This window comes from Xenopus laevis, chromosome 2L (assembly GCF_017654675.1).
Source record: "Xenopus laevis strain J_2021 chromosome 2L, Xenopus_laevis_v10.1, whole genome shotgun sequence".
Classification (NCBI taxonomy): Eukaryota; Metazoa; Chordata; class Amphibia; order Anura; family Pipidae; genus Xenopus; species Xenopus laevis.
The window spans coordinates 14505829-14518044 of record NC_054373.1 but is presented as its reverse complement, the minus strand read 5'-3'; the positions used below and the strand labels follow the sequence as shown (position 1 = coordinate 14518044).

The window sequence follows — 12216 nt, the reverse complement described above, 5'->3', positions numbered from 1 at the left end:
GGAGAAGAGGAGGCATATGGATTTAAGGGTATATCTTAATATGACAATTTATTTCACATTTGAGTGATAGTGATATCCCTGCAGGGACACAGTGTTTAGCGAATTGCCCGAGGCAGAAAGGTGAGAGCGGTGGAAGCTCTCTAGCTTCTTGTCCCTAGAGTCCTTGAAGGAGGAGGCACCAGGGACTGGTAGAGCAGTGTTCTTGGAAGTTGGGACATTAACCTGCAAGGGTAGAAGCAGGGAAGGGGGAGAACAGTTGTGTGTGTGCTGCTGGAATTTGTGTGCGTCTTGCCAGAAGCAGCCAATAGTACTCCACTGTCTTCTGGAGCTGTAGGCAGGGTGCCTAGGCAGAGCAGAGGGCAGTACTAACTAATTAGTCCCTTAATAGGGACTGCGTGCAGGGGACAAAGCCAGCGTGACTCCCTTGTCAGAGAGCTGGGACAAAATGGCGGCCCACCAAGGGCGATAGCGCGCCAAGTGGCGGCGTGATGTCATCAGAGGCGCCGGGTGCCTGTGAGGAAGGGAGCGCGGAATTTTAGGCATCCCTGATCAAAGCCCTGGTGTCAGTCTGGCTGAACAATGTGATAAAAATATTAAAATACTCCTCAGAGTAAAATATGTCCTTTCCTCCAGAGGACACAACTAAAACTGAGTGAAGCTCCGCCTGCTGGGGATATAGCCAGTGGAGGAGGAGCCAGTTTTTTATTAGTTGTGTCCTGCCTCCTGGATGTACCAGCTATACCCACTGCCCCTGTGTCCCCCAAGCAGACCTAGAGAAAAGCCCATCTGAAGAATGAAAAAATTCCTTCCTGACTCCAAGATGGCAATGGGACCAGTCCCTGGATTAACTTGTACTATGAGCTATCTTCTATAACCCTGTATTCCCTCACTTGCTAAACACCATCCAACCCCTTCTTAAAGCTATCTAATGTATCAGCCTGTACCACTGATTCAGAGAGAGAATTCGACAACTTGAAAGCTCTCACTGTAACAAACCCCATCACAATATTTAGGCGGAACCTCCTTTCTTCCAATGGGAATGGGTGACCTCGTGTCAGCTGGAAAGACCTACTGGTAAATACCGGTAAGGTTTGTGCTATAGATATAACGCCCAGGAAATCATTGGCTAGCATATCAGCTTCAATCATGCACTTCCACCCCTCCAAGGCAAACAGAAAAATCTCAGTCCTCACCTCATGACTGTTTGATGCTTAGATGCACCTGAGCAATAACTCTGTCCAAGTCAACAACCGGATTTAAATCAAATGTCAATGTATTTCTTGGCGTTTTAGGTCAAGCATAAATAGGAACGCTAAAATTGTAGAGTACGGAGCAACAATGGAAGCCAGGTATAGTTCATTAAAAAAGTAGAAATTTATTAAGCATATTCAAAATCCAAATATAGCGTGCCCAGACATGATAGGGGCCATGCACATGGTCCCTATCATGTCTGGGCACGCTATATTTAGAAATTTATTAAGCATATTCAAAATCCACTATACCTGGCTTCCATTGGTGCTCCGTACTGGAACGCAGCTGAGTTGTTAAGTGCTCCAGCTACCTTTTTGTTTTTTGTAAATAGGAACGCTAGCTTATATTTGCGAAGGCCTCTAGACAAAATTGCTAATGCTTTATTACCATGCTTTCAGATTGATCATATATTATACATCCTTTGTATTTGACTTGCATAATTTACAAGTGTATTTTCATCCTTCACAGTCATACCAATAATAAATCCATATGGCAGAGGATATTTCATTTTCCAATCTATTCAGAGATTTAAATTCTCAGTTTCTTACCTTCTCGCTTCCCTTTCTGCGATCCTCCTCTGTTTTGCATGCTCCTGAAAAAGTGCCCGGTCCCGCCCAAATGGGTCTAGATTTGGTGCCATTACAGCTTTATCTGTCAATGTGTATATAAAATAAGGGACTTTAGTGAGAAACAAGACTTTTTTTTCTCAACCCCCAATATTACACATCAGTTCCTATGCTCAATAATTATTCTTGAAGTGGAAAACTGCTGTCTAAAATATTTTACAATGCAAAAATGAGAGCATACAGTTTACCCAAAGTGTGAACTTAAAACCAGTGGTTCTGAATTTGAGATCCTCATGCCATTCTCATTCGCTTGTCACAGAAGTACAAAAGATCACCTCAGCTGTGTTTTACTTAAAGGACAAGGAAAGTTAAAGTAAATAAGTAGCTAGAAATGTTGTACATTATGTTTTGTTCTTCTGTACCAGCCCAAGGCAACCACAGACCTTTAGCAGTAAAGATCTGTGTCTCCAAAGATTGAAGCGTTAAGTTTTAGGTTCTCAATAGCAGCAATGATCCAGGACTTCAAACTTGTCACAGGGGGTCACCATCTTGGAAAGTGTCTGTGACACTCACATGCTCAGTGGGCTCTGATTGGCTGTTGAGAAGCTAAGCTTAGGGCTCGTCACTAATTATCCAGCAGAAAATGAGCTTCCCCTGTAATATAAGATGATGCTACAGGTTTGCTGATTATTAAATTCTGATGCTAATTGCACTGGTTTCTGTGCTGCCATGTAGTAATTATCTGTATTAATTACTAATCAGCCTTATACATATACATTTCTATTCTATGTGTACTGTATATTGTGAGTGGGTCCCTAAGCTTAGTAAGTGACAGCAGCGTAGAGCATGTGCAGTGAATCAGCAGAAAAGAAGATGGAGAGCTACTGGGGCATCTTTGGAGACACAGATCTTTACTGCTAAAGGGCTGTGGTTGCCTTGGGCTGGTACAGAAACACAAAACATAATGTACAACATTTCTAGCTACTTCTTTAGTCTTTAGTTCTCCTTTAATTATAGAATGCCCTACTTTTCCTACTGCGGCATTTATTTTACTGGAATGAGCAATGCACTTTCCGATATGACTCCGAATAACTTGCTTCTACCGTTCAACAGAATGCAGGCCTTTGCACTACAAGGACAATGTTTCTGTAAGATCATACGCTGTAGATAAGCCTTCCAAGAAGACGACAGTACTTTTTAAATTGGCATTTAAAGGACCAGCGTACAAGCATTTTATAAGGCAAAAAGCAAATAAGTACCGGTAACTGTTTTCTTTGTTGTCTTGTTTCCTATACGCAACTTTGCTACTATCTGCTGCCTTTGTCTCAGGCTGACTGGCTAAACCCTTTTCCCCACTATAAAGCAAGAAGCCAAAAGGAGAAATGGCAATGTTATTAGGGATGTATCGTTTTTAGGGATGCACCGAATCTACCATTTTGAATCGGGCGAAACCCGCGAATCCTTCGTGAAAGATTCAGCCGAATATCGAACCGAATCCTAACTTGCATGTGTAAACAAGGGGTGGGAAGAGGAAAACATTCTTTTACTTCCTTATTTTGTGACCAAAAGTCACACGACTTCCTTCCCCGCCCCTAATTTGCATATGCCAGCTAGGATTTGGTTCGGCTGGGCAGAAGGATTCGCCTAATCCTGCTGAAAAAGGCTGAATCCCAAATCTTATCCTGTATTCTGAGCATCCCTAATCGTTTTAGAGGTAAGTGGCATTGTTAATGGTCACTGCAATTGCAGAAATAAGGTTTGTACACAGCCCTGTCCAGAGAAATATCACGACACATTACCAGCACATGTATTCTCTGTCCTACGCAATTGTGCAGGAATATTTAAGGGAATAGTGACCCTTTCAGAGCAAATTGGAAGAGAACATTTAATTATATAATAATAAAAGGCTATTTTAATTAAACGTGGTCACTTTTTAAGAATGATACAGTCCCATTTAATATAATTTTTTAAGTGCTACAATTTGAAAAAAAAAAAAAAAAGTTTTCCTCCCCCAAGAAAAGAAACGTACACTTCACCATGAGGCTGGAAAGTGAAGGAGACCCATACAGGTTAAGCTTTGAAAAAGCAATTGCAGGAACTAGGCAGCCAACACATTAGAATGTTAAGGGAAGCATGCACTCATTGGCTTATCTAGATGCAAACAATGTTTAATGAATAATAAAAACCTTCAAGATGGACTGACTTGAATGGCTCGAAAACTCCGAAGATTCATCCTTAATATCATCTTGTCGTCTTTGGACAAGGCGGGCGGCTCGCTGTTTGTACAACTGGTGAATCGCAGATTCAAGCTCATTTATCAGTGGTACCTGAAAAAATACAACACCATTCATAATACCAAGGCTTTGCGTAAAAGACCTTCCAGGAGCAGGCAATGCCAAGCAACTTTTACATTTTGGGAACAAACTTGGGACTTCCTGGTCCATCGCTACAACTATAAAGATGATGGGAGAGCAGTATTTTATATTGTGTACTGGCATGGCAGAAATACTTTATCTGTAGGTTTTACATGTATTTGATATGTTACAGTATTCCTGTTGCCCAAATACTTTGATATATACTCCAAATATGGTTTGAGCTAAAATGATACGATGATGATGATGCTGTATCTTGGAAAGAAAATCAATGACGCAGAGGATTTCAGTGTGTAGGGTCAAAGGAATATGATCAGAACAGTAATATGAAATGACCAATCCTTTGTTTCACTCATTATCTTGCCAAATCTAACAGTAGAAGTTCCTAAACGGTGGAGCAGGACTCCTTAAAAGACCTTGAAGCAGTTTGAGGGAGTGGCCTCACCTAAACTCCAGTTAGAGTTTGCTTTGAGGATTAATGTAATTTTTTTATTATCCGGATGAAGTGAGCCAGTAGTAGTGTAGTGTATTAACATAACCAGGGAAGTAGCACCAAATCTTTTATCCAATTAGTTTTGATGAAATGCAACAAAGATCCCATCCTCCTTAAACCCCAATAAAAGCTGCTACGTTTACCAAAGTCTAGTAACCCATAGCGACCAATAAGATGTCTGCTTTCTAGCAGCTGACCTAATAATGCTACCTGCTATTTGGTTACTAAACCTTAAAAGGGTTGTTCACCAAAATGTTAATTTTTAGTATGATGTAGAGAGAGTGATATTCTGAGACAATTTGCAAGTGGTTTTCATTTTTTATTTGTGGTTTTTGAGTTATTTAGCATTGTATTAAGCAGCTCTCCAGTTTGCAATTTCAGCAGTCTGGTTGCTAGGGTCCAAATTAACGGATTTAAATAAAAGGCTGGAACATGAACAGGAGAGGGTCTGAATAGAAAAAAAAAAGTAACAACACAATTTTTTTGCTGCAGGGGTCACAGACCCTCATTTGTAAACTGAAAAGAATCAGAAGGCGGCAAATAATTAAAAAAACTATAAAAAAAATACATAATGACAAGCAATTGAAAAGTTGCTTAGTATTGGTCATTCTAGAACTTACTAAAAGTTAACTTAAAGGTGATCCTCCCCTTTAAGGAAACTTTGCAGCACATTAACTCTGAAGTCTGCTATGCAAGTTGTGGAGCTGATGAGGAATACTAAAGGTAGGAGGCCAGCTGTTAGTATTAAGATTAGTTTATGGCAATAATTAGGAATATCCAGGGATTTGCAAGCGCAACAGCAGATTCAGGGATTATATAAGGTTTAGTACGTAATCAGAGTGCCGATCTAAAGTTATGACAAAGTTGCCTGAATCCCACCCATAATATCCTAGGATTGGGGAATAATAGCTTGCAGTAATAGCTATTTAAGAGGGTTATAAGCAGATGCAAGATGCTTCACCAAATACAATCCTGTTTACCAACACTAGATCTGTCGTGCTGCTGTTATAATAACATATGGAGGTTGCTTATTTGGCTTTGCTGACATTACACTGTAATTAAACACAAGATGGGATACTGCGGTTTAGTTAACAGTGTATAATGTTTTCACTACAAACCAAAAAAGCATTAACCTTTGATGGTATTTTGGGGTATGTTGGCATATATAGTCCATCAAAATGTGAGTGTATGGCTGAGCAAAAGTGTTTACATTTCCCTTAATGTAGAGCAGAATTGTGCACACAAAATAGAATAAGATCTATGCGCTACTCTAATTCTGCTGACAAATGACTGGCAAAGTAAAAAAAAAGATGGAGACTGAATTCACTGGGGATGCTTGCACCTTTCCTTGTCCATTAAAATATCCCTATCTGAAAGCAACTGCTAATTCTGTAGGGGAATGAAGCCCATACCTAGCAAAAGACCCTGAGAAGACCAAAGATGTCCAGAAAGAGCTCTATGTAGGAACAGGATTGGTCAAGACATTGCTGGAAATGATAGGACAATCATCTTTTCCTTACTGAATAGCAAAGTGTTGGGGAATGGGGGAAATGAAACCCCCCCTCAGAAGAGAATAGCATCCACAGCCCAATGGGATTTGCCAGCATTTACATATTGATCACTGAGGACATCATTATGACCCCCAATTGGGCAAATAAACTGCCCAATCAGTTGACAGCAGGCTATATGGACCAATGTAAGGCTAGTTTTACTTGTATAATTCCAAACAGAAACAGCCTTACAGTAAACATGTCGACTGAAAACACCATCCCTGTTGAAGAATATAAGTGGAATGGAAACATTCGGTTCACGCACAGGCAGTCACAGACAGGACACGTTGACATTATAAATGGATATCACACTGGCCTCTTTATTTTGAAGGGAAAGACGGATATTGTCGCATTCTTACCTTTTCACGGAAACACTCAAGCAAGTCTTGGACATACCCTCGCATTTCTTGCAAAAACTGGTATCGTTCGGCATTACCCCCTGAACACCCTTCCAATCGACTTATGGAATTGGTGGAGTCCTCCCTGCTTTGCACATGTTTCTCATACTGTTCAAGGTTTGCTTTGTGCACTTCCTTCATAGCATCCAACCTAGTCAGGGCAACAACAGAGCACAGTTATCAACAGGCACAAGATCTTTTATTAAAAAGAAAGATATATACTAATATATGTGTATGAACACCCATTTACAATGTAGTCGTCCACATCATACACTTCAACGTATCTTCATATATCACAAGACAAGTTTAAATACTTTTAAATAGTTCTGGAAATGTTTTAACAATACTGATCTTTTTACGTTAAAAGAGAAGCTGTTCAATAAGACAGATTAGCTACAGGACAGTTACTTTTTGTGTAGCTTTCACATTTCATGTCCAAAATAAAACCATGTGTAGATGTAGGACACTGCAATTATTAATGTTTAAATAAGCCACTACGTTATTACACCATGCTCCATTTCTTGTGGGCATTGTAAAATATACAGGTATGGGATCAGTTATCTGGAAACCCATTATCCAGAATGCTCTGAATTACGGAAAGGCTGTCTCCCATAGACTCCGTTTTATCCAAATTTTAAAAACGGATTTCCTTTTTCTCTATACTGGTAAAACAGTTTCTTGTACTTGATCCAAATTAAGATATTATTAATCCTAATTGGAAGCCTAATGGGTGTTTACATGATTTTCTAGTAGACTTAAGGTATGAAGATCCAAATTAAGGAAAGATTCATTATCCGGAAAGCCTCAGGTCTGAAAAACAGGTCCCATACCTGTATAAACATCAACTGTACTGTTTTAGAATATTCACAGCACAACCCATCACTTCTACTCTTTAAAAGCATTAAGACTCAAAAAGGATCTACATTCTAGGCTCCCCCTCCAACTTAAACCATCTTGTTTTCGAAGTTGTGTAACCTCGGTTGATGGATGAAACACAGCATTAGGGAATGCACCAGTGTACCTGAGGCTCATCATTTCTGGACATGAAAGTCACTGCTCCTTCATATTTATTGGCCTCAAGTGTGTTACTGTCCAGAATGTCATTTCGCACTAGCAAAGCCCTGTGCTCGTGACAAAGAAAGCAATCTCCCTTCACTAGGCTTTAAACACTTCCAAGGAAATTGGTTCAAATCTTGATTCCATCCGTGTTCTTCAAGGAGTTCACTGGTGCTACACAGTGGCTTTACATTCGCAGGCCCAGTTATGTGGAGCCTGGGGAAGAGAAAGCCTGTGGACTGTTTTGGTACGCCCCAATAGAAAGTTAGTCTGCCCTACCTGTCTTTAAGCTGTTTCTTTACCAAATCAATAGTAACAGGAGTCATCTCATTACTGGGAGTTTTGAAAGAGACAGAATTATCTGGTTTCTGAGATTTGGTCTCAGTGGATCCATAAGCAGCGTAAGTGTAGGGAATGCCATATGTCGTGCCGTAAGGTATGCCTTGGTAAGTAGTTGGGTAGAACATATTTGTTTCTGGCGGAAGTGGCGCTTGCACCTAAAAAGAAAAAGGTTAACATGTTACAAAAAACATATTCCCTTTGCTCATTCGAAACGGCATAGAAACACAACAGTAACCATGTATTAAAGGAACAGTTCAGTGTAAAAATAAAAACTGGATAAATAGATAGGCTGTGCAAAATAAAAAATATTTCTAATATAGTTAGTTAGCCAAAAATGTAATGTATAAAGGCTGGAGTGACTGGATGTCCAACATAATAGCCAGAACACTACTTCCTGCTTTTCAGCTCTCTAACTCTGAGTTAATCAGCAACTCTAAGGGGGGCCACATGGGACATAACTGTTCAGTGAGTTTGCAGCTCACATTCAAAAGCTACAGTTATGACCCATATGACCCCCCTCCCCCCTCAAGTCACTGATTGGTTACTGCCTGGTAACCAATCAATGGAAACCAAGAGAGCTGAAAAGTAGTGTTCTGGCTATTATGTTACACATCCAGTCACTCCAGTCTTTATACATTACATTTTTGTCAAACTAACTATATTGAACTATATTGTGCACAGCCTATTTACCCAGTTTTTATTTTTACACTGAACAATTCCTTTAAACTTTTTAATTTCCTGCCTCTTAGGTCAAAGAACTTAAAAACCATTATGTGCTCAGTAGAATGCATCCGTAAGGGGATTGCAGGGCTGCACTTTGTATCCCTGCTGGGTGCCTCAAAAAAGTTGCTTCCAAAGTCTTAGGTTGGTGGAGCGAGGAGTTTTTTTTTTTTAAACCACTGGTTTTGTTTTATATCCACTCCATCTCCATTAAAATTAACAGCAAGATCTGCATTGCCCCTGTTACAATGATGGTGAATAGAGGGGGTACAAGTCACGAGGCAGTGCCCTGAAACAGCACATAAGGATTGAGAGCTAAAGGGAAAACACTTTTCCCAATAGCAGCTTGCTATGTGCAAATGTGACCCCCATACTAATCTGGAGAAAAATCGAGGTACAGTTAAAACGGTTTACCAGTGCACACAACAATACATTATATTTTCGTTACTTAAATACATTATAATGTTTTGGGGTTACTGTTCCTTTTTAACAGCTGTCAAATTATCCTGGAAATGACCCCAAAAGTCTCCTTTATTAAATTGTGATTTGGAGAATTCTGCAAGATTACTCATTACAGAACACTCTTTGATAAATTGTGTGCCCTTGTGACAAATCCCACTTTTAAGTGTGGCAGGGCACACAGTCCACTATATTAAAAATACTACATTTTGCCCTCACATATGACGATTTTATGTGAATGTAACGAATGCTTATCTCTTTTAATTGTTAAAACTCAAAAACCTATTGAAAGAAAAAAAATACTATATTTTAAACACTAATTATATGAAAAGAGTTTCAAAAATCTAGTAAGTCATAACGTAAAAGATCCCAGGCACCTGGGACAAGAGTCTGTGAGAAGTGCGGACAATCTATTTTTTGTTTAACAGCGATGTCTATGATACATGCCTGAGGAATACTAATTCCTTTCCGAATCTGTTCCTGCTCCCAGCGGCTGAGCTCTTCATCTTGGTCTCCTGTTGCTAAAGCCTCATCATCACTTCCTTCAATTCCTGTGAAAATTATGAGGGAGAAAAAAAATATATCATGACAGGCAAATCAAATGCAACTATAGGGAAAAACAATCACATTTGTGGAATATTTATCAATCTACCTCATTTCATTTCACAAGAATGCCTGCTATAGTAAAGGCCATGGGCTACTTCTGGATGCTGCATTTCTAAACAGCTTGAGAATGCAATGAAAAGTGCCAAAACCCCCGATTCTGCCTCTTTAAAAGGGGTTGTTCACCTTTGAGTTAACTTTTAGTATGGGTGTAATTTTTTTATTATTTGGGGGTTTTTTTTGGTTATTTCGCTTATTATTCAGCAGCCTTCCAGTTTGCAATTTCAGCAATTTCGTTGCTAGGAAGCAGATTACTGTAAAACCATGCAAGGACTTGAATAAGCGACTGCAATATGAATAGGAGAGGCCCGAATAGAAAGATGAGTAATAAAAAATAGCAATAAAAATACATTTGTAGCCTTACAGAGCATTTGCTTTTAGATGGGGTCAGTGACCCCCATTTGAAAGCTGGAAAAAGTCAGAAGAAGAGGGCAAATAATAAAAAAAAAAAACTATAAAAATAAATAAATAATGAAGACCAATTGAAAAGTTGCTTAGAATTGGCTTTTCCATAACATACTAAAAGTTAACATACTACAGAACAGTAACACCTACCAATTTCCTCCGCTATTTTCTGCCTCTGCGATTTCTCTCGAACAGAAAAGACTATTCGCCTCTTATCGTCGTCTTCATCATCACTTGCGTCATTTTCATCTTCACGCACCAATCGGCTTTTACCACCCCCCTCTCCATCTACAGACGGGGCGTCTCCAAGTTCCCGAGCCATCTGTCTCTTTTTCCGCGCTGCATGGATGAACGCAGCATCTGGTATCTCTCCTAGAGAAAGTCAGATTGTTACTGAAGCTACTAAAATCATAGCTTTGAATGAAAAATGTGCCACTATTGTAAGTATTGTTACATTTAGTAATAGTCCCCTCTTAAAGGGATTCTCTCATGATTTTTATGATGGTTTTATTTCTAAATTGCACTGTTTACACTATAAATAATTCACTCTACAATCTAAAATTTCATTCCTGAACCAACATCTCAGGTCATTTTGTCTGGTCATGTGCTTTCAGAAAAAGCCAGCACTTTAGGATGGAACTGCTTTCTGGCAGGCTGTTTCTCCTTCTCAATGTAACTGAATGTGTCTCAGAGGGACCTGGATTTTACTATTAAGTGCCGTTTTTAGATCTACCAGACAGCTGTTACCTTGTGTTAGGGAGCTGCTACCTGGTTACCTTCCCATTGTTGTGTTGTTAGGCTGCTGATGGGGGGGGGATGACATCACTCCAACTGGCAGTACAGCAGTAAAGAGTGACTATAGTTTATCAGAGCACAAGTCACATGATTGAGGGCAGCTGGGAAACTGACAATATGTCTAGCCCCATGTCAGATTTCAAAATTAAATATTAAAAAATCAGTTTGCTCTTTTGAGAAACGGATTTCAGTGGAGAATTCTGCTGGACCAGCACTATTAACTGATTCTTTCTGGAAAAAAAAAAAAAAAAAAATACATTTTTTCCCATGACAGTACCCCTTTAATAACACACAAATAAGAAAATTTATGTACTTACTGTTAAATTCTTTTCTCTCCAGTCGTAAGGGGGACACGTGGGGTAAAGGGTCCCGCCCATCAGGAGGAGGACACTGATGACATCAGAGCTGACAGCCCTCCCACTCTCCCTTTATCCCCTGTCATGCCCAGAGGGCGCCAGTTTGTAACTAAGAACTAAAAACAGGAACGTAACTGCATAACACACTCTCACTATGGAGAAAAAACAGAAGAACAAGAGTTCAGGGGGGGAAGCCCTGTGTCCCCCTTACGACTGGAGAGAAAAGAATTTAACAGTAAGTACATAAATTTTCTTTTCTCTCACGTCTAGGGGGACACAGGGACCGTGGGGACGTACCAAAGCACCCCCATAGTAGGGAGGGAGAACTCTGACAAATCAGGAAACTACTGCCTGGAGAACCTTCCTGCCGAAGGCTGCCTCTGCAGACATGTAGGTATTAAAGTGATAAAATTTCGTGAATGTATGCAGGGAGGACCAAGTAGCTGCCCTACACACTTGCTCAGCTGAGGCCGAATTTCTGAAAGCCCAAGAGGTGCCGAGGGCTCTGGTGGAGTGAGCTCGAAGCTTAATGGGAGGCGTCCTCTTCCGCGCCAGGTAGGAACGTCTCACTGTCTCTTTGATCCAACGAGCAATGGTGGTTTTGGAGGCTGGGAGGCCCTTCCGGGGCCCAGAAGGAACAATGAAGAGAGAGTCAGTCTTCCGAATGGTCTTAGTGCGGGAGACGTAGGATTTGAGAGCTCTGACCACATCCAGGCGATGCAGGCGCGCTTCCTTGTCGTTGGACGGTTTGTTACAAAACGAAGGTAGAATGATCTCCGCGTTGATGTGG

At 40.3% G+C, this 12216-nt stretch overlaps 1 protein-coding gene across 1 annotated transcript in view; it reads right to left on the bottom strand.

Annotated features, from left to right (window-relative positions):
* The window catches only part of paxbp1.L (PAX3 and PAX7 binding protein 1 L homeolog), a 46846-nt gene that overhangs the window by 22892 nt on the left and 11738 nt on the right, over positions 1-12216 (bottom strand). Inside the window, exon 4 of the mRNA NM_001096036.1 lies at positions 10458-10647. Within this exon, the coding sequence (NP_001089505.1) occupies positions 10458-10647 (190 nt within the window). The remainder of the gene's footprint in view (positions 1-10457; positions 10648-12216) is intronic.